Source organism: Neolamprologus multifasciatus, chromosome 6 (assembly GCF_963576455.1).
Source record: "Neolamprologus multifasciatus chromosome 6, fNeoMul1.2, whole genome shotgun sequence".
In the NCBI taxonomy this organism is placed as follows: domain Eukaryota; kingdom Metazoa; phylum Chordata; class Actinopteri; order Cichliformes; family Cichlidae; genus Neolamprologus; species Neolamprologus multifasciatus.
In genome coordinates this window covers 17,436,602-17,464,426 of record NC_140444.1, presented here as the reverse complement: position 1 = coordinate 17,464,426, position 27,825 = coordinate 17,436,602, and the positions used below count along the sequence as shown (strand labels likewise).

Genomic DNA, 27,825 nt, shown 5'->3' with positions numbered 1-27,825 from the left:
TAGTTAGTAGCAATTATAACCACCCATCAATCTCAGAAGGCTTATAACACCATTTCAATTTGTAATCTTTGTATAGTTAGAAACATCTTCCCAGGCGTCGATGTCCCAGGAAACCTACCACAAGGTCAAACCCTGCAATCCTCAGAGGAATTGCAAAAAACCTTGAGAGCCACTTCTCAGAGTCCATAGGCCTCAGTTAGCATATGAAATGTTAAAGTTCATGACAGAACAGTTAGAAAGAAACTGCACATGTATGGCTTATTTGGAAGGGTTACCAGGAGAAAGGCTTCTCTCTCTGAAAATAACATAGCAGGAAAGTTTAGGATTGCAAAGGTGCAACTGAACACAAGACTTCTGCAAAAAGTCGCGGGGCTGGGTTCAGGGGGTTGGGAAGCGTATCTGTAACCGGAAGGTCACCGGTTCGATCCCTGGGCTCTCTGTCCTGGTCATTGTGTCCTTGGGCAAGACACTTTACCCTACCGCCTACTGGTGTTGGCCAGAGGGGCCGATGGCGCAATATGGCAGCCTCGCTTCTGTCAGTCTGCCCCAGGGCAGCTGTGGCTACAACCATAGCTTGCTTCCACCAGTGTGTGAGTGCGAGAGTGAATGAATAGTGGAATTGTAAAGCGCTTTGGGTGCCTTGAAAAGCGCTATATAAATCCAATCCATTATTAAAAAGCATATCTGCACCTTGCTGTCACTGAGTCCAACCCCGAACTCCTTTGTATACCAAAGTATTCTAGAGTCAAATGTGACACCATCTGTCCGGCAGTTAAAGCTTGGCTGAAAATGGTCATGCAACAGGATAGTGATGCCAAGCACAGCATACTGCAACAGAGTGGCTGGAAAATAAAAGAATGAAGGTACTGGAAAGTCCAGACCTCAAACCACTTGAAATGCTTAAGACAACTTTCCAAATATGAATCTCCACAAACTTCAATGAACCGAAGCAACGTTGGAAAGAAGAGAGGACTAAAATCTGTTTAAGTAATCTTTAATACTTCTTCCCTACCAACTAATCTGTCACCTCACGCACTGCGTTGCATACGGGCCAGAATGGCAGAGAAAAATCACTGCCTTATTGAAGAGGGTCTTGGGTGTTTCATTAAGTGCACTTTAGTTTGGTCAAGAATCCTCTTCCTGCTAATTGCACTTATAACGAGACGCACTGTGGATCTCTACTGTAGTACTGAGGCTGCCTCAGCCCTCGAAACAACATTATATGGTCTCTTCATCAGAGGCAAATAAACTGACTGGGACAGAGAGTGCGCACACGCGGACAACAGAATATACACACTCAGGCAAAGGGACGATGACAAACACAGCGTTGAGGCAGGATCCATCTATCCCCTGAGGTCTTCATTACCTCATTGAAGCCATTTATTCCACTGAGGTTACACTGCCACAGCAGTCCAGGTCCTTTAGAGGCTCATAGGGTCTGGACCACCTCTGTTTCGTCGGTGCATGCCTCTGCAATATGTATGTAATGGTACAATAGCCTACAGTGCATACTGGTTTTTCTTTTTCTTTTTAAAAAGGGTCTTGTAACTCACTCTGATACAATGTGCTACCCACAGCACAGTGTATAAAAAGCCACTCACACCATGTTTTCAACCTCGGCTGAAATGTATTTTCGCAGGTTTCTTTTAGTGGCCTTTCTGAAAAGCAGAAACATGAAACCGTAGTTTTCCATCCACAAGCAATTTTGGTCTCAACTGCTTCTCTGGTGGCACAATCTGAGTGTTGAACAGCTACAGCTCTCTTGAGGATTTGATAGCAAGCCTGTGGCATCAAGGGAGTAGATAAAATAACTCAGTGGCTATCCACTCTGTCTGTTTTATAATTCCCCTTAATTACCTGAGGCCACAGACCTTTGAATTCCTCTTCTACACATCCTCATACCTCCTCCAGCATCGGCAGCTGGTCTTCCCTCTCTGTGCCAAGAAGACAAGTCATTTTGTTGGATTTACTGAGCTGTTGTGCAAATATAATACCCAGACTGTCAACTACTGATAACAAATATTACAGGAAAAAATGTCCTTGGTGTGTCTTAGAGCGAGTCTAAACGCTCGGCACCAAACCTCTCAGCTCTGTCAGCTGGTCACCATTCAAATAACATCCAGAAAACATCTGCTCCAACCTCTGGCCAAGTTTTCCTCAGTGTGCGGATGCGCGTGTCACACAGAGGGCTATGGTGTGTTTCTGTTTTGTTTTCTCCCTTGCATGTGGCAAAAGGTGGAAATTCAAATAAAGACCTGACAAATTTAATGTGTTTGAGCCTATGATTTGGGGGTTTTCTACATAAAATACATTTTAGCATCTCTAAAAGAGTTTTGACTTTCCATCGAAAGAAAATCAGGAGGACTGTGAAATTATTTCATTTATCAAATGTTGAGAAATACAGAGGATACAGAAGTAAGTATGCAGACTCACTCCCCCCACATTTGAAGTCAGGAGAAACCTTGTTAATATTCCCACAAATGAAAACTCAACTGCCAAAGCTTGTGACTCCGAACCTGCCAGACAAAACTGTTTTGCTTGTTTTTTTATGATTATCTAACCAGAGTTTCTGAAGTACAGTCATTAAAAATCTTGGCCACAGACAGAAGAAAAGACTGTGGAGTTCTGCAGGTCCAGCAGAGACAGACAAGCTTATTCCTTAAAACGTGACAACGTAGTGACAGAGCTGCTGCTGATGAACTACATGAGGACACTGCATACAGACAAGCTGCACAATGCAACACATCACCATCTGAAACATTCAGATTAACACACGAGCACCGCATGAAGTGTTACGCTTAAATGTGGATAGCAGATATTTGCAGTATTAGAAGATTATTGTGCTCAGTATTAATGTATTATATATTTATTGTTTAAAAGGTTCCGTTTCTGTTGTTTCATTTTAGTTTGAGATTGTCGTGATTACACAGTGAAAAGGCTTTAGGGGATTTATCCAACTAGGGCAACAGTTATTTTTATTACTAACTGATCTGCAAGTTTTCTTCAAATTGCTGTCCAAACAACTCATAATCCAATGATATTAGGCTTACAGTTAAATTAAAACTGAGCAGCAAATCCCCACAACTGAGAGACTATCTCATAATGGGCATTTTTACAGAGGGGAAAAAACCCATCAGTTAATCAAACTGTTGGTAATTTCTAATCAGCTCCTCTTTGTTTAAAAATGGTCTTCACAGTCTGCGTACAGTATCTCCTCTAAGGATGAAACATTCTATTTCCGTGGGGCTGTTTTTTAAGAATAACTACAACTACATGGTGGCTTTTTAATAAAACGTATTCCAACTGTGAACATGTGTGTATTTAATTAAAACCCAGTAAGCTTAACAATATATCTTAGAGGTAAATAACCTCCATTCAGTACCGCCAAGGCTTTACTGTGACCAGCTGTAACACAGTGGTTTTATATTTACCACTTTATATTTTATATTTACCACATCCACACGCTGTCTCCTTCATCGTGTTTAGTGTCAGGCTACATCCATACGTATACGTTTTTTTAAATGAGGGATTTTTAATCTAGTCTACATGAATGCACAAGAGCATATCAAACAAACAGGTAATATAATCCGAACATTAAAAAACATCTGGCTTATCAGAAGCCTATAAACAACAACACAGTCCGATGTGAAGAAAAGAACAGATAAAGTGTGCACCTTGTACAACAAAATCTTTGTTTTGGGTTTCTTGGGATATATAGAGTTTCTGAAAATCTTCATCCTAAAAGTCATTTTTGGGGTCTTTTTTTTTTTTCTTCAAAAGCTCCATTTTCATTGACCTAAAACACAATTTATGTGTAGATGAAAATCCAAAAAGCTAAGAAAAAGATGCATTTTCCAAAATATCCCAGTCTGTTACTTCCTGTTTTACTTTGAAGGTTTTGGTTTCATGTCCTGTTCTTTTCCCACCTTTTGTCATCGTATAGTTGCCATACTGCACATTTTAGTCTCAATCAGTATCAAGTAAATGCAGGGAATTGCAGATACCAGTACCGATGCTGATACCTTAAGCCTATAAAGCCAGTTATAGAAGAGCAGTGTGTCATGGTTTATGAGATGAACCATCATCAGTTGTGTGATGTATTTTGAACCTGGATTTTTTGGTGACCTTGAATGTAAATGTGTCTGTCTTTGAATGCCTCTGGGTCAGCTTCTGCTTAAATGTGCTATAGGCAATAAATAAAACAGAGGTGACAGTCAAAACACGTATATTTCTTTCATTTCAAAAGAAACAATTTATTTAGAACAATTCAGTAGGCTACTGAACTTGATGGACTTTGTTCAGTAACAATTTATCGATGCTACCATGTTAGTATCAATCCAATATCACTGTCAGCATTCTTATCAATACTATCGATATTTAGATTGATCCACCTACGTCTAATAGATAAGCTTAACTGCTTTCATCTGTGTCTCATCCATAGTCATCTCTAGTGTGTACGCTGCAGTGTGTACGCTGCACAGTCCTGTCTTTCCCTTTGTCATCTGCTTTGTGTCACGATGGTCCGCTGTGCATTCCTGGACTCTTTGGATTAAACTTTTCTTGTAAACACTGTTGACTGAGTACATTACAGTAAGTGCAATCAGCAATCAGGGTTTGATGATTTTAGAATCGTTATATCTGAGGGTAAATCCACTGAAAGTGTACACACATAGTATTTTTCTGTTAAAAACTTTTCCACCAGTACATTCTCCATCATTTGGGTTGGCCTTCACTGAAAACGCTCAGGAAACAGGAAACTGGTTTTAAATAAAAATAGTATCTGTAAAGTGATACAGGGTATACTTCCAGTTTACTTCTGAGCCTTTGTTATGTCTCAGCTCCAGTATTTTCCTGCTATTCTCCTCCAAATGGATGGTTTTTGATGGGCTGAGGGTTTTAACAGATGTGGGAAAAACTCTATTGCTGAATTTAAAAGCATCACACAGAATGTGGTGAAGGAGACTTGTGGTTTTTTTCCTAAAAGGCAACTTGTGTTTCTTTGTTGCGGGTATTTGTGTATTGTATATCATGTTGTAGAGCTTGCATTTTATGTTGTATCTGTGGCATTTGTAAAGTGTATTGCGTTTGTATGGCTGCTACCTTGGCCATGTTTCGCTTTGTCGGGAAATCTCAGCTTAATGGGGCTTCCTGGTTAAATAAAACTATGTATTGAATGCTAAAAGATTGTTTTGGGGGGTTTTTTGTTGAATTATTTGGCCTCCGGAGCCCTGCACTTGGATCTCCAATGTTCTCTTCAGTGATCATAACATCAGGTCAGTATTTTACCCGTGAAGTTCACCTGTGAGTGCATCGCAGGCGTGCAAGGCTGCTGTTGCTGGAGGTTTTCAGGGAACATCAGTGCGTTTTCTAGTTTGAATATTAATGTGAGAGCTTTCTTTCAGCTCTCGGAGGCATTTGATGACTGATTGCAACAAATGTCGGGAGGGGCAAATTGAAATCTGTTATACACTGAGGATGTGATCTGCCCTCTGCGCTTGGCTCACACACACTCCTACACTTACACCTAAATCTCGCAGAAGCGCTCACCTTCCAGTTTACCCTCCCGAGAGGTTAACTCTACCTTTAATCCTCCTCTCTGTCTCACTGATCACCTGTTCCACAGCTTCATTAAGGGGAGAAGAAGAAGAAAAAACGCTGACAGCCGCAGCTGCTTCCCCAATAAGTACATCTCGCTGCTTCTTGTTCGGCTCTGTATTTGAGTGGGGGCATTTTCCTCCTCATTCCTGCAGCTGTCTGCGCTTCAAACCCACTCTCGGTCTCAAGTCATGGCTAATTAATTGACAAGTTGCCCCCACTGAGGGTCAAATGGAGACAGATTCACTGACACTTTGAACAGGTTTGGCAAGTAGATACCACCTGCTGTTAACACTGCTAAATATAAACAAGACGGCACAGCACAGCAAGCCCTGCAGTAAAATCCTGATTTTACCTTACAGAAGATGGAAACTATGTTACTTTCTTATTCAGCAGGTGGTGTTTCTAGCATATCTGTAAATAAATTAGCCATCTGGCAGCAAGTTTTTTGTTCTGATGAGTGCCATCACACAAACCTATTTCTTCTTTTGATTCTAATATATTTGTTCCTTCTCTATCTTTCATCATTTCCCTCTTTGAAAACATAATTATCGCCTTATAATCCCCTCTTAGCGAAGTCATCTGCACAACGTGATTTCTCTGGAGTCCCGGTGTCTCTTTCTTGTGAGCCTTTTGAGGAAAATATCATCAAATATGACTCAATCTTATTCTGCTATCTAACCCTCCATCAGTTCTAGTTGTCTCTGCACCTCGGCCCTCGGTGCCAGATCTTGTCTTTTGTTTCAGTCTCTTCTCTCTATGTTTTAAAAAGAAAACAGATTTTAAAAAAGCCTCTCGTTCTAGTCCCTGCCTGTCGGTGGAGGAGCTTCAAACAGGCTCCCCTTGGCATGACATAAAGAGTGACTGTTTCTGATTAAATCTCTCCATGTGTGACAGTCAGATCATGTTATTATCGAACACAGGAAGGATGAAAGAGCCATTTCTAGCTGAACTTCTGCATCTGATACCTTGATGAAAAGAAAAGTATTTCCACTGAGGTAGCTGCAGTGTATATGGTGAGCAGAGCCTGCACAAACAGGCCAGCAGAAATGGTGTCGAGAGCACGCTCAGTTACAGAACGTGGGTAGCGGCGGCATCACAGCATCGGGCCCCCTTTTCTCTATTCTTAGCTCTTCCTCCTTCTCTCGCAGTCACACATGACTAGGTACTGAAGAGGAGAGGTAGAAGAGGCATCTTGGGTTTCTCTCACTCTCTAATAAAAATGAGATTGCGTGTACACTTTGTGTTATCACACTGTCTGTATGAACCACCGATCACCATTTTAATCTATCTTTTATTTTTTTATCATGTAAATTGTATAAAAGTGCAACTGACTGTCCAAATGACAAAGTTCTACGCTGGGCTGCCATTGTTTTCTATTGCTATGCTATTTCTCCAGCTAAATACAGACCACTTTTGGCCCGGGCAGTTTAATTATTCATCGCTTAATTTACATGCCACACAAACACGTATAAATATGAACCCTGTATGTTGCTGTAAACACATTTAAATTGCCATTTTATGTTTCCAAAGCTAGATGTAGCACAGGTTAGGTCAGGCATTACAAATGATGTAACACCAATACAGTCGTAAATATCAAAAGATGCTCGATAAAGATGTGAAAGAGCTGGTTATCTAAAAGCTGATTATCACAGCCAGATGGTTTCTGGGCTAAGAGCTTATATCCACAGATAAAGACCAATAAATTAAATTTATTGGATGTAAAAGTAACATCTGGTTGACAACGCATATAATCAGAACCTCAACACAATGGGTTCTTATTATGGGGTGACAATGTCTCTTATTTTCTCTCATATTTGTATATATTTCTCTTGTTTGCTTTTTATTCCTGCTACTACTACTATTTATATTTTATTCTAGCACAGTTGGTGTGGAGCACCCACAATTCCGTTGTACATGTACAATGACAATAAAGGCCTATTCTATTCTATTCTATTCCACTGATGCAGGTCTGCGATGTGACACACTCGCTTTATTTGGTACACTTGTTCGGCTGCTTGTTAATGCAAAAATCTAGTCAGCCAATCACACCGCAGCAACTCAGTGCATTCAGGCATGTAAACACGGTCAAGATGATCTGCTGAAGTTCACATCGACCATCAGAATGAAGAAGAAAAGTGATTTAAGTGTCTTTGAGTATTTCAGAGACTGCTGACGTACTGGGTTTTTCCCACACAGCCATCTCTGGTGTTTACAGAGAATAGAATCTCTAGGTGAAAATACCTTGTTGATGTAAGAGGAGAATGGATTTGAGCTGATAGAAAGACTACAGGAACTTAAATAACCACTTGTTGCAACCAAGGTATGCAGAAGAGCATCTCTGAAAGCACAACCTGTCAGACCTTGAAGGAGATGTGCTACAGCAGCAGAAGACCGGGTGTTATTCCTGTCCCCCATGAACAGAAAGTGAGGCTGCTGTTCACTCGGCATCACCTGCTGTCAGGTTGTCTAATTTCTCGGCACACCTTTGGGCCCTTTAGTATCAACTGAGCATCATTTAAACGCCACAGCCTGCCTGCGTACTGTTGCTGACCATGTGCAAACCTTTGTGACCACAGTGTAATCATCTTCTGATCGCTGATTCCAGCAGGAAAGCATCGTGTCACAAGGCTCAAATCATCTCACCAGATCACAGTTCAGTAGACCACCTTTGGGAATTGGAATTGGTGAAGTGGGAGATTCACATCATGGTGCAGCTGACACATCTGCAGTAACTGTGAGATGCTATCGTGTCAACATGGCTCAAACTCTCTGAGCACTTATTTGAATCTGTGCCATAAAGAATTAAGGCAGCTCTGAAGGAACCTGCGTGACATCCAGTTTGGCTTATTTACCTAAAATTATTTCCAAATAATTTTTAGTAGAAGAGCATTCTGATTCTTGCCTCCTGTACTCGATGCAAGCAGCACCCTCACCTAAGACACGCTGAAGTGTTTTTAGCAGTAGCCTGCTGTGTGCTAAATATTAGAAAGTATGACTTCACAGTTCATGTGTCACAGACATGAGTCTCACCTAAGCTTCTCTCTCTTTATTCCCTGTTGCAAGATTTCTTTTTGATGCGATGACAAAACAGCAGCTGGGTGTGAGTTTGACATCACTTTTACACCAACAAAAAGCAATTTTAACCTCACTGTTTGTCTACCATTTAGACACCTAATCACCGGGAAACTGCTCAGTGGGTTGGCCCAGGGACTTTACAAATTCTGACGAATAAATAAAAGGAACAACAAATCACCTGAGAGATGACGCGAGGAACCAGTCGCTCTGCATAACAATGAAAAATTAGGCTGTTTGTTGACTGTAAAAAGGCAACTCCCGTACAGCTACTCGTAACGTCGATCAAGCGAGCGAGCAGAGGTGCCGCAACCAGAACAGAACAATGTTACTCCTACAACGTAATTTAGAAGTCGTCCTACCTAATCAGCTCTGAAGGGCCTCACTTGAAGGTGAAGTGAAAAGCTGGCCGTCATCTCAAGAGAGGAGGCACAATTACTATTAGAAATTCATATGGCTGCGCTCTGAGGGTTTCTCACCTACACTGAGCGGGTCAATCGCTGCGTGGAGTGAGTGTGAATGTAAAATTGTTGGTTTCAAAGTTGATGAAACTTGGATCTAAAGCTGTCGTTCGTCAGACCGCCAGTCGTCGATAAGCACGGTGGAAGGGGGCTGCACTGAAATGCATTCAAACTGATAACGTGGCAGCACGTCTTATCTGTTCAATCTGGTTTCTAATAAGGTGTCAGAGCTGTTAGGTGTTGCGTCAGTTCTACCTTCAGGTGGGACTGTTGTATTTACCTGAAATATTAACACAGTAAGATGCTGTGAGGACCTGCGTGCCAGGCAAACTAATTGGAAGCATGGAAGCAGAAAAAAAAATACCGAACAGGATACACATGGAAGAATCCAGATTTCAGCTGTGAACTGGCAACTGAGTGATGAGCATCTTTTCAGGGTTTTTTTTTTTTATCATTATACACGAAGGAAGAACCCCACAAATGCATGGGTGGATGAGGAATTTCTGCACCTTAGCTGCTTTGCACTTCTGCCTCTCCCTCTCTCTCTCTCTCTCTCTCTCTGGCTCTGGGTAAACAATAAACACCAGGCTGCTCAGCACCTGTAATCCTTCGACGACTCAATCAACATTTGTAAAGCTGGTCACATGAGGCTCGCGTCCAAAAACTGACTCAGCCGGCTGTCTCTGAGCTCCAGCATCAACATCTCGGCGCCCGTACAGTCATGGCAGTTCACTGCTGCCACTCCATTCACGGTTCACCGATCAAACCAAGGGCCACGCTTCCCGCCTGACAAGAGAGCCAGTGCTCAGATCCAGTAATCCTCCCTGCCCAACCCGCCCTCCGGAAAAACACGCAGCATCACAGCGGCGCAACAACAACGCACACCCCTCCAAGGCCTTGCTGCTTATACACTCCGAGGTACATCTGTCTACAAAGCTGCCTCCTTCATCCAGTGTCAGTGAAGCTCCCTCAGGATTTGGCGCCTGCGCCTGGATCTTTGCCTGTTTTTTTTTCTTTTTCGTCTGCCACGCCTTAACCCCTCTCCTGCTCGCTGTCATCATAACGGAAAATCAGAGTGTTGAAATGGAAAACGAAGTTTTGATTGAAATACTGTGGGCAGGAATTTGGACACCGCGGAGCCTGAACAGCACATGTTAATAAGTGAGCAGAATACAGCCGGTACATTGTTGAAGCTGTTGTGCTTTGCGAGGGAGGGACACACCAGCTGTCACACCTCCTCCAAGTCACGCTTCGGCAAAGACGTGCATCATAATCAGATAGTTACATCAGACTCCTGTGAGCCGGCGAGCGCAAATTAGTTCAAAGATTTGGGAGCGTAAACTGGCCTCACCCGTTGCTAAAAACCAATCCGGCCAAGAATCTAATCCGCGATGCCACCAGGAGACAAATCCTAGAGCTGCTCTGCTGGCAGGAGCCGGACGCAGTGACAGAACAAAGGATTTTGCACATATTCTGTTTCAAAACTGTCGAGGAAGACACGAACGCACTTTCCCCTGATCTAACGGTGCGCTCTGTTGCTAATGAAAGCCATGCAAATTCTCCTTTAAAGGCTTATTTTACTTGCACCCTTTGTCACCGCGCCTCTCAGACACCTCGTTCCATTGTCTTTCTGCGCCCCTCCAACTTTTAAATATGCCTTTCATCGGTCGAACTCCTGAGCAGCTGCCAGAAGCACGAGCTCAGCAATAAAATCGGCTCCAGTTTCCTCCACTCTGTTGCTTTATGCAGTCACTATTGTCTAGACCTGTTTTCCCTCGTGAAGTGGCACAACTCCTCGTTTTGATGGGCTTATTGAAGCTAGTGTCTCGTTATCCCTTATCTCAACACCGAGCTCCCTCACAAAGCACCACGAGAAAGAACAAGTGACAAAAACAAAAAAAACCCACACACACACAATTTGTACTTTTTTTTCCTTTTGCACTATAAATGTTTTGTTTCTTCTGTTTCTTGTGATTGCTCACTCTTACTGAAAATAAACATGGCCACAGAAAGTGACTTACCCTCTAATTCAGGCCTTTTGTTAAGCAATGTGCATGAATAGAACTGAAGATTTATTTAAACTGCATGAAAAATGTGCAGCGTTTTATTATCAGACCTTTGTTTTTTTTTTAAACTATACGGAAAAATAGATTTAGTTTGACCCGATCAAACCATGAAGGAAATCCTTCATATTTCACAGAGTGGCCATTAAGCCATTATTTCCGCCTCCTTTCGTAGTTTACATGACCTGAAATTATCATGAACGAGGGCAGTTTCTAAGAAGGTTAAATAAGGGTTGAGTTAATCGCAACTACCGGATATCAGCGGCCACAGTGGTGGCAGCATTTAAGATGTTACAGTACATGTGAAAGTTCATTAAGTTGATTAAAGTAATAAAAGTGAAATGTGAGAAAAACAAGGCAATCTAAGTTAACTTTCAGTCAGAAATGCCATCCATTTGCAGCCTCTGAAATAGAAAGAATCTGCATTTGCATGGCTGTTAAATGTCATTTTAAATTGTAGGTCGTTTATATTTGTGTGTGTTTTTTTATAGAGGTGTCACCTTAGACTCTGCTGAGCTGCTGCGATAGAGATTTTATTCACCATTTTCTGATTCCCCGGCTTATCAAAGATTTAATTTGAGGTGAAGTTTTAAGCGATACCCATGGACACATATGCACAGCCCCAATTACTTAAATCACTGGCTTACCTTGAACATTGCCAGCCCGGATCTCCTCTCTACTCTTCAGAACTGGCATGATGGAGTGATCTGGGATTCGACTCCTCCTCTCATAGCCTCGGATGAAGGGATGGTGGACAGACGAAGGCACACGCAGAGGGCTGAAAAGTGAGGTCTAGCAGGCTGAGGGATGAGCAGAGTTGTGCTTGATGGGTGGAGAGGGGTGACGCTTGGGCTGTTATCAGTGTGAGGGGGTAGTGGTGGTGGTGGTGGTGGGGCGGAGCAGGAAGGTTTAAAAAACCAAGAACAAAAAGTCTAATCTGCAAAGAACCAGATCCAAACTGGCTGAAAAATGCTTTTCACTGAGCGTTTTAGAGGAATTTAAAAACGGATCATCAACTCAAAATGTCAGCACTCTTATGGGGAAGAAAAGCCGAATGATGGTGAACGGAAAGTGTCGAACGGGCGGGCTTTCATTCGTCTTTTTCCATCTGATTGTCTTTCCTCTTCCTCCAAAGTTGGTGATGCAGGTCTCCTTCCTCAAGTCTGCAAGTGTGTGAATACTGTTGCCGTGGAGATGAGGAGATGAGCAGCAGTGTGTGTATATGTGCGCGTACTCTTCGTCTTTTTCTTCTTCTCCTGCTTCCCTCTATTCCTTCTTCTGTCGCTCTGTGCCTTTGCTTAATTTAGCCAGTCATGATCCTCGGCTTGCCGGCCCACTCCTCGTCTGAAAGAGACAAGGAAAGAGTCAGATGGCCGAGTAAGGCTGCGGATGAAGAGTTGTTGGTGAAGGCTGAAAGCCACTGTGTACACAAGTCAATTGCCTCTGAGGTCAAGGCTTAACTCAGTCAAGCCGCTGTGTCTACATGCCCCTTTCACTGCAATCTGAATGTGCTGAATGTTGTTACATTGTTGTTGGGTTTTTTTCACAGGAGATACTTTTGGTAGTTTTTTTTCCTTCTCAGGCCTTTATAAGGTCTGCCTGTACTCAATAAACACGCTGGCTTTAAGGCTCGTTATTAAATTAACGAATCAATGCAACACTTTGATTTTTTTTTTAGGTACAATTTTTTGGAAAGATATGCTAAAAAAATTTACTTTCTTCCGCCAGAATATATACCAACACAGAGCACACTAGGAGATTATATATCCACATCCTGGTTTTCATCTGTTACTGTTTCAGATTGCGATTGTTTATGTCTGATCATTTCAGAATTGCAGCCCTCACATGCACTGGTGTCTACTTAACTGATTTACTTAAAGGTTTAAATGTGGAGTGTTTTACCTCTACCAGCAATGGATTCGGAGCTAGGTCACCAATTTCATGTCACATGATGCACATTACACCAGTGGGGATAGGCATGAAGAAGACAGCTTAAAAAGGATGTAGACAATGCTGAATTTAAAATATTCAAAAACAGGAGTTGGCTAGTAGAGTGTGACTGAAATCCTCAACACTCTAATATTTTATAGCTACAGATATTTATTCCACTATGTGCTCAGGTCAGCGCACAAAACAAGTGGCTGTTGTAAAGAATTCAATGGGCTTCTGGGAGTTTTATGGGAGCAGGACAGTACTTTTGGCTTTAAGATTAGGGTCCCTTAAAAAGTCTCTGGTGTGATGCCCTCCATGGTTAAAAGTGTCATTATTGATTTTTGATCAATATATTGTTTTTCAAATGTGCAGAATCCTTAAATCTATGTGCAAATTAAATGATTGTTTTTAAACTTGTTTGTTCCCTGTTTTTACACAGATCTTCCAGGGCCGACAGAGTAAAGCAGCGTAGGATAAAGGTGGGAGGATCGACCCAAATATCAACAGTATTGATAACAACGCTGGTATTGGTGTCGGACCGATACTAGCGCAATAGGATCGATACTTTGTGTCTATCCTCTAATTGAATTGTGTTGAAAAAATAGACATTAGACATGCAGTATGAAAAATGTTTAAACCTTTTTATGTTGACGTCTATTTTATTTATAGCATATTTAAACAACAGAAGCTGACCTAAAGTGCTTTAGAGACAGCGACATTTACATTCAAGGTATCCAAACAAAAAACAACCCCAGTTTCAAAATACGTGAAAATCTGAAAGGTGTGTTTTTAATTGTTATGTAATTTGGCACATGAACAGCTGATCACAGGAATCATCCAGCCTGCTTCAGGAAATAAATAAATAAATAAATCCAAACTTTCCTACCCTTAATGATCTAAACCAGTCCCAAGGATAAAAAGCCTGCAAATTACCCCTACTTTGTCTTTCCCATGAGTCTGAAGACATACATCTACATACATTACTGAAAGATGATATCCTTTCAGGGATGACAGCTTAAATTCTCAACACTATCAGGGTCATTTAAGTTTAAAAAAAAGTGTGATCTGATTGTTTGGGCTCTCTCCTCATGCCAGGCAGCTCTCTGTCTGTCGTTTGCATCAATGGTGAAAATAAAATTAGGGCTAAAGTTCTTTTGAACCAGAGAGCTCTATCTTTCTGCTTGTCCTGTCCCACATTCAGTAAACAGCGACACTGTCATGCAGATTATAAGCTTCAGATATTGCATGTCTTTACCTTTATCTACTTTGTTGATTTTGCTATTGTTTCTATGCATAAAAATATAAAAATAAAAAGCAGGATTGGCTTTGAGGTATCTAGGACAACGCTCTTTGGGCAAACTACTAGAGGCGTAACTTATTCTGCAAGTGGACTAAGAGTAGTGGCATAGAGGGACCAAACTTTGAAAGAAAGGCCAAAGTGGCAGAGATACAATCAAGAACAAAATCAGGGAGAGAGAACACAGAAGGTGGAGATTAAAGAGTCGAAGTGACAGGCTTTGTATTGAGGCTAGGCTAAATTTGGGCGCAGCATTGTGACTCAGGTTGTGGATTTTAATTCGACCCTAAATCATCGTCAGCTGATCTTTTGGACTCCTATGTGGTGTCTTAAAGGGGAGAAGAAGGTACAAGTAAAAAACAAGTGGACGTCATCATCAGACAGCAGGTCGAAAAACACAGTATATATGCAGGACTTCTAACTGGTGCAGCAAAAGTTGGATGCAGCCATGCAGATGCATTATTTAGCTTTCCGTGCTTGCTTTTTAAAACAGCGGGAACGGATAAAGCCTAGGCTGTTAGAGACATGAAACATTTATGGGAGGAAATTAACAGCAACAACAATGTCGTTGGACATTATAGGACATTATTCTACGAAAGAACAAGCAGAGCAACTTATTATTATTTACACACTACAGGAACATTTTACTTAATATGTACAAATAACTGTGAAAGTAAGTTATTTTTTACAAGGAAGTGTTTCAGAAGTGTTAGAAATCATAGTTCAACGTTTACTGTGAGTTGTTTTTTTTTTTATACAGAACTACGTGAACTTCTTTTTAATGTTGGCATTAATTGTACATTCATATTAAATTAATGTTACATTTGGTTTGTAAGCTGAATTAAATGGTTTTTCCTCACTCTGGGTCGGACATCGCATAAAAAAATTTAATAAGATTCACCGGCCACCACTGACAAACTTCAAAACACTGATTAAGTTTTAACTGACTGCAATTCAAAATTGTAAAATGTTTTTGTGTATCGTGTAAAAGCTCCACTAAGGACCAGAGTTGCTGCAGCGCATCAGTCTCGTGCTCTGTGATGGCTTGGTCACATTAGATGACCACCAGCTTGTGACCTGGAAAAATCAGCGGTTCCCTGTTGCAACCAAAGGCAAGGTCACCCAAACATCGAGCACGCAACGTCCTCATCATCTGGGCGACCACTTTAGATTGAAAGGTGACTGCGGATGCAGTCTGTCTCCAAAGATTCGCAGCCCACCACAGTTTTTGGAGGAATTTCTGTTTCATCTCTCTGAGGTCAGAGCTCAACTCTGAATGTAAGGAGTTAATGTGCATTGCTGTGTATGCAGATAGCTGCACATTTGAGATTCATCACAGTCAACTGATCACAAACATGTTGCACATTAATGAGGTCAAATTCCCAATTTGACCTTATTAATTCACAAACTAATAGCAGACTAACTCCGTCTTGATGCATCGAGGACAGTAACTGGTCCCCATCTAAGCATAACCATTACAAAGGCAAGAAACCTGCAAGTTCATTGCACATGGTCGCGGTCTCAAATCACTAAAGTTCCCTTGTGGTGGTATAAAATGATGTAATGATCCATCAGTATTAAAAATACCTAAGCTGTAGCCTGACTAATGTATGCTATGTCTAGTTTTTCATCCTTTAACAGATCTTTACTGGCACATGCTCACAAGGATATGCCTATTTCTGGCAACACGTGCGTATTTATTGCATCTTGAAGTAGATGCAGGATATGTAGGTACACAGAGTTTAGCCCTTAGGAAAACTGTCAGAGGATATGTGCATGTGTAGAATTTTAATCCCGTCTGGCAGTGAAATGTATAAATAATTCATTCAACAAATTTTATTTACAAAAATCCATCTTTCTCTCTGACTCCTTCTAATTAGCTCTGACTCTCATAGTGGCATTAATATGATTCTGATGGCTTGACTCGTAGAATAATGCGGTACATCCTTACATAAACCTTTTGCATTAAACAACTGGACAAGGCTTATTTGTTTATTCATTTAGTATCCTCGCTATGAACCAACATCTTCTCAAAATATTGAATTATGCAATCCCAGAGAGCCATTTTATGGATGTAAATGTGAATGCTTTTATGGTTATGTATACGTAACTCAATATTACTCAAAATGAACAGCGGCTAACTGATTACTTGTTTTATGGCATGTGAAATTAGTTTGCTTTTAAATGGTGATTTTGTGTTTTTCATGTATACGGTAAAGAGCTCTACAATATTAAAACAGCATTAACGGACCAAAGTATTGAACCACACATCAGAATTCAGGTGTTTTCAGCCCAGTTGCCACTGATGTTTAAATCAAGCACATGGCCAGCCTGAAAGAATTTTAAAAGAGCTCTCCGAGTTTGAGCGTGGTACTGTGATAGCATGGAAACTTTGTCAGTTTTTAAAATTTCATCCCTCCTAGATATCCCACAATCAGCTGTTAGATATATTATTGCAAAGGTGAAGGCTTTAGGACTTAGACCATGCCAGGTTACAGAGCAGGATCGCTGAGTGCGTAAAAGTCGCCAACACTCATTAACATCAGCACAAAAACTGTGCGCCGGGAGCTTCATGGCTTTGGCTTCTATGACCAACTGGCTGGTGTAATGTGTGGCCCAGTACTTTGGTCTATATAGAGAAAGTCCAACATCATGTATGAAGACTGCCTAAAAGTCATGTTCTATTTTACAGCTGCTTATGAGAAATGCCTAGAAACTGTTTTCATACTGACACAAAACAGATTAAATTAATAGGAGATCATTAAAAGGTGTGAATCTTATTATTTAGTTATTGTTATCCTGTAGTTATTCTTACCTACAGACTCAGTTCACGTTTGCTCTCTTTTGTCTAATGGTGCATTTTAATCATTTTTAGGATATTTAATCTGTTTTTACTTACTGCATCAAGAATATAAACACATTACTTTAGTACTGGCAAATTCTCACTTTGTATTGATTTTAAAATCACTGATCATACATCTTTCATCTGAAGCACATTAAGGGCTTATTAACCTGTTACATGGGGCAGGGCGTATACAGGGCGATCTGCTGGTTATCCCAACGTTTCTGCTAGTAGACAAAGGTCAGCAGGTGTTTGCTGTCAGAGCTGCCAAACTGTGGCACAGTCCGACCTTTGAGATCAAAAAGGGAACTTCTTTACTGTCTTTTAAATCTCTTCTTAAAACATTTTTATGGAAAAGCTTTCATTGATGTTTAAAAGGTAGCAATGTTCTTTTATTTTTCTTTATTTGCCTTTCTTTTTTTTTTAAGTTTTTTTAAAGATTATAAATTTCTTTCTGTGAAGCAGTTCCTAACTTTGTTAAATATTAGTATTATTTACCTAACCATTTTAATTTGAAATGGGACTTTATAGCCTAATTCCCAGCATACAGTCTTTTGCATCGCCTTTAGTGTGCACTGTAGTCAATAAAGTCCTGCTGAAGAGTCAATTAGAGCAAAGTTGGTGTATGAGTGATATTAGGTCTGTGATTTATTCACTGTCAACGATCTGTCGCAGACCCACTGGGGAGGAAACAAGAGGAAGAAATGTAACGCAGGAGGAGGATGACATCAGTTTGGCACTGGCTAACACACCTCCACCAGCTCAGGCGCACAATAAGGAATGAAAGAATAGTAATGAACAGATGTAAATCCATGCACCTGCACGCTACACTGGACTAACTGAGTGAGTCATCTGGTATAAGCTTCATTCTGCACGTGCGTGAGTGAGGGATATTTTGTGCTCTGAAATGCAGCTGAACGTGTGAGAGTGTGAAATTCTTGGAGATGTAATCTCAATTATACAGACTTTTTTTTTTAAAGTGGATAAACAACCAATTAGTCACAGAGCGACGACGAAAGGTGAAACCGTGCAAGCAACTCTGGTGGAAAATACAAAAACAGCCATCACCTGTAGATGAAAGTTCATGCAGAATACATTTCCACCAGCTTCATGCAGACTTCCGAATGTACACAAACGCATGCACACTCTTGCTCCGTCAGCTGTGCTCTTGCACACGTATTTAGGGTACACACCTTCTTTTCATGCATGTGCATACGCTCACTTGCAAAGAAGAAGTGAGGGCTTTATTAATTCACTACTCACCTAATTAACTCTTTTCTGTAACACATAATTTATAGACTGTAGTGGAGATGTTTTACAGAGGAGCAGAGTTGAGACACAAAAGCAAAGACAGAGCAAAACGAGCGGTCCTTCATATTCCTTCATGACGACATCCCACTCTCAGAACAATCAAGAAAGAGGGATTCATTAAGCCTCTTTATCAGTCCATAAGAAGGGGGTGGGCGGTGAGACTAAAGTAGCTGGTGTGGGCCTATGCTAGTAGGCAAAATGTTTCACCTTACGGCTGAGTGCACAGGCAATTTTCAGTTAAATGTCCATGTGTATATGGGCTAATTGAGAATAGACTAGCAGTGGTAACGCTTTAAAGCAGCTCTCCCAAAAAAGGTGTGGCGGTGAGAAGTAGAGACGTAGCATCAAACAAAACACAGAGGGAAAGGGGACAAATGTGACAGAGGAAAAGAGGAAGGTAGTGATGAAATGGCGCGTGAAATTCTACCTATTTTGATCTGTCTATCAGTCTGTCTCTATCTAAAAACCTGCTGTCTATTACACCTTAAATCCACAGCGAGGAATTACCCGCTGAATCCACTGATCAACATCCAGCTAATGGTAACCGGTCTCTGTTGGCCCGAAAGGGAGTGAGAATGAAAGCGGGGAATAAAAGAAAATGGAGAGATTTGGGTGAAAGAGGGAGGAAAACTGAAAACATGCTGAAGAGGGAAGATTGTGTGTCTGTGTGCGTTGGTGTGTGTGTGTGTGTGTGTGTGTGTGGGATGGGAAGGGGCAGGGAGGCAGTAAAAGTACTAATGGCTGCTGATGGACTGGCAGAATCAAAATAAGCACAAAATCAAGCATGAAATGGGATACACTATTAATGACTTGAGATGGCCATTAGCGCCAAACTTTGAATGCAGCTCAGTAAATCATGTGAAAAGAATATCATTCCTTTTAGGACAAATATCCCAAACTTTGCCAAAATTCGGCAAAGTCAATAAAATTACACCAGTGAGACTGCAAACTCATTTTTTTTCCATTTCAAATGCGTTACAAAACAAATAAATATATATAAAGATTTTTTTTATTATTATTATTAAATCATGACATGTGTACAGATAAAAAAAAAAGATTTCTCAAAGACAACAATTAAAAATGGGCGCCCTTGGCCATGATGATGAGGACAGATGAGGAGAAGGATGCGAGACCAGACCGATATCGACTCACTGAACACTCATCCTTTAGGCATAGTTTAGTGTGCGAGTGCATGTGTGTGTTAATGTGTGTTTTATGTATACGTAAAGCACACACAAATACACACAGACAGACAGATAGACAGACACTAAACGATATTGAACCTACCTAGAGTAACAATTAAGAATCCCGCAAGAGTGTGATGCAAAAGAAATGGGTGTGGAGGGGACCAAAAGAGAAGGAAAAGGGGGGAAAAATAGTCATTCATGAGGAGTTTTTTAGTTGTGTTTGAAAAAAAAAATCATCCAAGATCATTAATCATCAGACTTTAGACACAGAAAGAGGCGTAGGATGGGGTATGATGACCTGACGAGCAGCATTTTGATGTGAAATGCAAAGGAGGGACTGACAGGAATGATATGGTTTGGTGAAAAGAGAAGAAGGAAGAGTGAAGAGGGAGAAAGAAAGGGCAAAAAAAATTGGAAAAACAAAATTCCCTTCTTTCCCCTCTATCTCACTCATAAATATAAGAAATTGTACACCAGGTAGATGGAGAAATAGATGAGGAGGCAAATGACGGAGAGAGAGACTATATGAAAAGATGAAGCACCTCCCAGCACTGCGATGAGGAATAAGAAAAATATAAAACGAAAGAAAAAATTGAATACTCCAAAGCCTTCCGTTTTTGCTCTGTTTAGTGAGGCGAGGAGGGGGCTTTCAGTTATATCCCCCCCTCTCTCTCTCTCTCTGCAACTGGTCAGTCTTCTTTTATCTTCTGTCCTCCTCAAAGCAAGACGCTACCTTCCCTTCAGATGAGCGGTAACCCTTTGCCAACACAGCTGTTGGACATGGCACTCAGGCTGGCTGCATGGTTGGGTGCTGCTACGCAGAGATACAGAGTGTGGAGCCGAAACACACCTCTGGCTGGCGTAGAGCGGCGAGCGCAACTCAAACTGCGCTCGCTCTCCTCCCCCTCCTTCCAAGAGAGCGAGAGAAAGAGAGAGCGATGTGGAGGTGGGTCCCTCTGTAGGATTGTGAATTAGAGATATGCTACAGTGAAGCCAGGCTGCTGCAACAATTGTCAAGAAAATTGTTTCCAATACAGAAAGCAATGGCTCCCTCTGTTGTTGCTCTGTTTTAATTGGAGATTAGACTCGGCAGCATCTGAGGGAGACAGCGAAACGAGCTGAAAGAACAGTGCCACACTGCGAAACGATACCCCATTACAAGTAAAACACCTGCATTTCAAAGTACATTAGGACTGCTAATGATGCTTTTTACAAAAAAGTAAAAATCTAAAGTTCTGCAAAGCCAAAAGTCACAACTTAAAACTGTATTAAACTCTATTTCGGCATTAAGACTAGTTTACTGTTATTTAAAATGTAAAATAATAGCAAGCATATATATATATATATATATATATATATATATATATATATATATGCACAGATAGATAGATAGATAGATAGATAGATAGATAGATAGATAGATAGATAGATAGATAGATAGATAGATAGATTCTGTTGAGTACTTATAAAACTTTTTACTCTTGTAAAAGTAAAAAAGTGCAAGCTCTGAAATGTACTCAAAGTAAGAAAGTAAAAGTAACACTTTGGAGGATGTTTCTACCAGCTATATTTGTGCAAAGCTAACTGAACCTTGTGCTGTATTAATGTAATAATATTAGTAAATTGGAATAAATACTTTGTTTCAGTCTAAATGTTAATAATAAAAAATTTACTCTGCCAGAACATGAGCAGAGAAAAAGAAGGAAAATGTGAAAAAGAGAGAGCTCCATTTTCTTTGACTTAAAACAGGAATGTGTATACAGTCAAGAGTTAAAGTAGGATTTTAGTGGGGGGGGGGGGGGGGGGGGGATTTCTTAATGTACAGACTGTGATCAGCTGACCTCATGCTCTTTACAAATTTATACACCTGAATCAACCAGGTGTCAGCAGATGTTTCATGAGTTGTCCTGGCTGATTTCCATCCTCTGCACTGAGGGTACACTGTTTACACTAACTAGACAGCCACTGTGCACCAGTCCCACACTTGTTCTTTACTTTAAATCCATCACAGTACAGCAATCTAACCTGTTAATCCTGCACTAATCTACAGAGGATTTCCATGCTTTTAATGATTTTGATCCATAACACAGTTAGTCAACCTCAGCTTGTTTAGCCGTTTCACACAATATGAAAACAGATTATCTCACATGTACAGACCAAAATATCTGATTTAAAAACATGAGGACTCACATGTAAACTTTAAATTTCCAGTTTATCAAATCCCACTGAGCAGTCCTTACCTTTGCATCTAACCTCTCTGAGTGAAGTTGGCTCTTTCTTTTCTCTGCCTGTGAAATAAAGGAGCTGGACGTTAAGCTAGCAACAAACTGCACACAAACAGTTCGTGTGTTTGTTGATGTTTGTTGAGCTGAAAGAAACGTAGCATTTGAAATGACCTGCCACTTAAAAAACGTCGCTCCAAACAACAGTTCTGACAGAAAAAAACCCAAAACCAAAACCTTGCTTCCTTCATGCTCGCTACTTTTCATAGGGCTAGCTACATGCTGAAGTACCGCTACCAAAACTTATGGATACGTGCAGTCCTTGTGATCGTGGTGTTGTGAAAAGAAAAAAAAAACTTTTACCCGTGACTGTGGCACACGATTGTGCTCGTTGACCTCTGTTTATGCGACATCCTCTGGTGACTTACACGAACAGGACTGACTTTCATGTGTTACTGTTCAGGCTCAACTCGGTTTGATGTTTGAAGGCCTGCACGTGAAACAATAACTCCGTCGGTTAAACCAAAAGTATCCGACCTGTTTTCAAAATGTAAGAAGTGGAAAGTACAGATTTGCAACTCTTTCCATCGCTGACTTGTGTTAATTCAATAGACAAACAGGTATGATTTTGTACCTTCTCTTTGGTGCAGAAAGTGTGTCATTTACAGTTTCATTCAGTGGGAAATATAAAGCAGTAGATTATGTGAGAGACCTCTAGTGGTAGTTTGTATAGGTGCATGTATGATTCGCCTGACAACACAGAAAATGGAGCTTTCTAACATGTGGTTTTAATTCAAAACAAGCATTTTTTTAAAACTTTATTTTATTTTTTTATTCTTTGTGCCTGAATTAAATATGTAATAAAATCAACAGAAAGGCATCCCACTTATGTGGCGTGTTGCCACAGAAACCTGCCAGCTTGTGAATGAAGCTGCCTACAGGTAACGTTTATGGGAATGTGTGCTTGAAAAAGGCTATCCAACAACTCCTGTAGTTCATATTACTGCATCATGCAGCATGATTCTTACGGTGCCTCCTCACTTGTCCATGTGGGTCAAAGACTGTATTTAAATGATGGATGTAGCCACAGAGATATCACCCATTTGTGTTGTGCTAAACATTTGGAATCCTTAACATTAGTGCCAACAAGTTCATTTTTTCTTCCATAGCCAGCCTCAGTAGCCCGACATTGAACTGTCAGGGCCCCCACTCTTGATCGCCGTACAACAAACATTGTACTAAACGTCATACAGCACCTCCTTCAGGAGGTGGGCCCATGTCATCTCTTTGGTCTCCATCGGCCCAGCCACCAGGCATGTTCCCTCAACTTCCCTCCCCAGGCTTGCCTCCGGGGTGCATCCCTGGTAACAATATCCCAGGCAGGGTGGAAGTGTCCCTTGATATCTTCTCTCTCAGAGGGATTAAATGTTCCAGGCATGTCTTAGTGTGAGGAGCCCCTGGGGCAGATGCAGGATATGTTGGAGAGATTACATCTTGCGGTTGGCCTGGTGATGGATGGATGGATGGATGGATGTTTGGAGCCAGATTTGGAAGACAGTATGGATAAAATACACCATTATCAGAGAACTTACTTACTGTAGGAAGCTGCAATAATGAACTGTGGATTACTGCTAAATTTATAAAAAAAATAAAATTAAAAAAAACCCCAACAAATTCTTGGACTGGCTGTAATTCACTGCAGGCTATATTATTTGTCAAATAATTAGATAAAAACTCCAGTTCGGTCGAGTTTGGGGAGGCCTAACAGATGGCAGTCAGGCCATAGCTATGTCAACTTTCTGGGAATTCTGCAAAGAGAAATTCCTCCACAGAGATGTGAAAGACTTACTGGCAGTTATTGCAAAATCTTGATTTCAGTTCTTGTTGCTGAATGTGGCACAACTAGTTATTATGTTTAGGGGGCTTTTTTTTTCACATATGACCAGGTCGGTTTGCATAACTTTTTTCCTTTGATAAATGAAGTAATAATTTAAAAATTGTATCTTGAATTTACTTAGGTTATTTTTGTGTAATATTTAAATATGAAACATGTAAGTGTGACAAATATCCCAAAAAGACAAAAAGAAAGAAAGACTGAAACTTCATGATGGCAGTAACAGGATCCACAATATTTTCCATGTATCTGTGAGACATAAAATTCTACTAAAGTAATCTTTTAGCATTGTGTCGTGCATTATGATTAGAGCACCAGTCTCTTGATTTTTCTTCTCTGTTTTTTGCGTGTTCTTCTCATCTGTTGTTGGTGTGGACTGTGTGGATTTGCTGTTTAGCTGTAGCATATTTAAATAAAATACACAATATAACAAAACATTATCTGCAGCAAACCTCGACTGTGATAGGAGAGCAGACCATGATGCACAAAACAAAGAATAATACAGTTTGGTGAGTTACCAGTTGTTAGAATTGGCAGTACTTGATTTGGAAGGCTCCCGGGCTCCCCTCTGTGGCAACTGAAAGTACTGCAGGTCAGCAACGAACAGCGGCCACAAACTTGACTTTTCGTTTCATATCATTACTTATTGTAGCTAGGATTAAATAATATCACAGCAAAACCTGTCAACTGCAATGATAACCACAGACATTAGTGTGGAGGTCGCAGCATTAATGTGCAGTTCTTACGCTCATGTTAACAGTAGCTCACATGCTTAATTTAGAAAAAAAAACCCACTGAACTGAATAAAACCATAATAATTCAAGAATCCGGAAAGATCCACCTTTAAGTCTCTGTGTCTTCTCTTTTTGTCATTACAGAGCTGTTGAATCAAAGAAGCTTATATGTAAGATCATTTTCTTTTAGGCCAGTTTACCTCTTTCACATTTTTGGCATCGTTTTACTTGTCGTGCAATGTTTTTTCTCTGTCAATGGAAACTTAAAGTTTCCATTAGGCATCTGCTTACTCTAATGCCACTGATGCATGCGCTTACCTACTGTTTTCTCTGCACTGTGGATTATGCTTTAATGCTTTTATCCTCTCCCTCCCTGCACTTTTCTGCAGTATCAGTGGCGCCAGCAATGTGTGGCCCAGAGTTGTGGTGGTTACTGGATCTGCTCAGTGTTTATTGTCTGTTGTTTTTACAGTGCTCAGTTTTCCTCACTCTGCAGTCTGTTGAGGTAAATTGCTGCCAGAGGTTTTTTTCTTTCTTTTTGCTAAGTGCTTCCTAAATGGGAAATGTTGAGTTGTCTATGTCAAACTGTAAGGTCTCTGTTGAAGTCAAATAATCAAAATGTATGGCACTTCAGAATGTTTTTAACACAAACTGACCAGATGTTATTTATAATATAAGAGAATATAAAATGAATTTCACTTCAGTGCTTAATGTGATGTGTTCATCTTTTCAATTCTCACTAGAAAGGCACAAAGGAAACACTGAGATATACAAAGCAGCTCAGCCACTGAGAGCCTTGGTCTGACTATGGCCACATTAAAGCAACGGTCCCCAACATATTTTTGCGCCAGTGACCGGTTTATGTCCAACAATATTTTCACGCACCGGCTTTTACGGTGTTGCGGATAAATACAAAAAAATAAAACCAGTACCAGTACCAAAAAAAGAAGATTTATTCTAGCACTGTCAGTTCTCGTCCGTGAATCGCAACCTTATCGTGGTGGAGGGGTTTGTGTGTCCCAGGGATCCCAGGGGCTATGTTGTCTGGGGGCTTTTGCCCCCTGGTAGGGTCTCCCATGGCAAATTGGTCCTGGGTGAGGGACCAGACAAAGAGCGATTCAAAAGACCCTTATGAAAAAAACACAGAGGGAACAGTTTACCCTGCCCGGGATAGGGTTACCGGGGCCCCGCCCTGGAGCCAGGCCCGGGGAGGGTGCCCGAGGGCGAGCGTCTGGTGGCCGGGCCTTAGTCCATGGGGCCCGGCCGGGCACAGCCCGAAGAGGAGACATGGGCCCATCCTCCCGCAGGCCCACCACCCGCAGGAGGCGCCATAGGGGTCGGGTGCATTGTGTGCCGGGTGGCGGCCAGGAGCGGAGGCCCTGGCGGACTGAGCCCCGGCTGCCAAGACTGGCAATAGGGACATGGAATGTCACCTCTCTGGTGGGGAAGGAGCCTGAGTTAGTGCGTGAGGTTGAGAGGTACCGGCTAGATATAGACGGGCTCACCTCTACGCACGGCTTGGGCTCTGGAACCAGTCTCCTGGAGAGGGGCTGGACTCTGTCTCAGTCTGGAGTTGCCCCTGGTGAGAAGCGGCGGGCTGGGGTGGGTATTCTAATATCCCCTCGGCTTGCTGCCGGTACGTTGGGGTTTTTCCCGGTGGACGAGAGGGTTTGTTCCCTGCGCCTTAGGGTCGGGGAACGGGTCCTGACGGGTCCATCTGCGCTTATGCGCCGAGTGGCAGTTCGGAGTACCCAGCCTTCTTAGAGTCCCTGGGGGGGGTGCTGGAAGGTGCTCCACCTGGAGACTCTGTTGTCCTGCTGGGAGACTTCAATGCTCACGTGGGTAACGACAGCGAGACCTGGAGGGGCGTGATTGGGAGGAACGGCCTCCCTGATCTGAACCCGAGCGGTGCTTTGTTATTGGACTTCTGTGCTAATCACAGTTTGGCCATAACGAACACCTTGTTCGAACATAAGAGTGTCCATAAGTGCACGTGGCACCAGGACGCTCTAGGCCGTAGGTCGATGATCGATTTTGTAATCGTATCACCAGACCTGCGACCATATGTTCTGGACACTCGGGCTGAGCTGTCAACTGATCACCACCTGGTGGTGAGTTGGATCAGGTGGCGGGGGAGGACGCTGGACAGACCTGGTGCACCTAAACGCGTAGTGAGGGTGTGCTAGGAACGACTAGCAGAGGCCCCAGTCCGCGAGATCTTCAATGCACACCTCTGGCAGAGCTTCAACAGCATTCCGAGGGAGGCGGGGGACATTGAGTCCGAATGGACCATGTTCAGCGCCTCCATTGCCGAAGCTGCTGCATTGAGCTGCGGCCGCAAGGTGGTTGGTGCCTGCCGTGGTGGTAATCCCCGAACCAAATGGTGGACACCAGAGGTGAAGGGAGCCACCAGGCTGAAGAAGGAGTCCTATCGGGCTTGGTTAGCCTGTGGGACTCCGGAGACAGCCGACAGGTATCGACAGGCCAAGCGGAATGCGGCTCGGGCAGTGGCTGAAGCAAAAACTCGGGTGTGGGAGGAGTTCAGAGAGGCCATGGAAAAAGACTTTCGGACTGCCTCGAAGAGGTTCTGGCAAACCGTCAGGCATCTCAGGAGGGGAAAGCGGTGCTCTACCTGCACTGTGTATAGTGCTGGCGGAGCGCTGCTGACGTCGACTGAGAAAATTGTCAGGCGGTGGAAGGAATACTTCGAGGACCTCCTTAATCCCACTGACACGTCTTCCGAGGAGGAAGCAGAGTCTGGGGATGAGGGGAATGACCCGCCAATTTCCGGGGGCGAGGTCACTGAGGCAGTTAAACAACTCCTTGGTGGCAGAGCCCCTGGTGTTGATGAGGTCCGCCCCGAGTTCCTGAAGGCTCTGGATGTTGTAGGGCTGTCCTGGTTGACACGCCTCTGCAATGTTGCGTGGAGATCAGGGGCAGTACCCGTGGATTGGCAGACCGGGGTGGTGGTCCCCATCTTTAAGAAGGGGGACCGGAGGGTGTGTTCCAACTACAGGGGGATCACACTCCTCAACCTCCCCAGGAAAGTCTATGCCAGGGTGCTGGAAAGGAGAGTTCGTCCGCTAGTCGAACCTCTGATGCAGGAGGAACAATGCGGTTTTCGTCCTGGTCGCGGAATGGGAGTTTGCCCAACCAGTCTACATGTGTTTTGTGGACTTGGAGAAGGCATTCGACCGTGTCCCTCGGGGTGT

General features: G+C 42.2%; 1 protein-coding gene across 9 annotated transcripts in view; it reads right to left on the bottom strand.

Annotated features, from left to right (window-relative positions):
* Positions 1–22,229, bottom strand: part of grin2bb (glutamate receptor, ionotropic, N-methyl D-aspartate 2B, genome duplicate b) — a 141,106-nt gene extending 118,877 nt beyond the window's left edge. Inside the window, exons 1-3 of one of the 9 annotated variants that reach the window (XM_085161926.1) lie at positions 20,306–20,849; positions 18,529–18,543; positions 11,842–12,538 (exon numbers count right to left, since the gene is read on the bottom strand). In XM_085161926.1, coding sequence (XP_085018052.1) covers positions 11,842–11,850 — 9 coding nt within the window. In that variant the 5' untranslated portion in view covers positions 11,851–12,538; positions 18,529–18,543; positions 20,306–20,849. Of the gene's footprint in view, positions 1–11,841; positions 20,850–22,003 lie in introns of those variants that run through there. The other 8 variants (XM_085161927.1, XM_085161922.1, XM_085161921.1 and 5 more) reach the window with 8 other exon arrangements.
* Between the last annotated feature and the right edge of the window lie 5,596 nt (positions 22,230–27,825).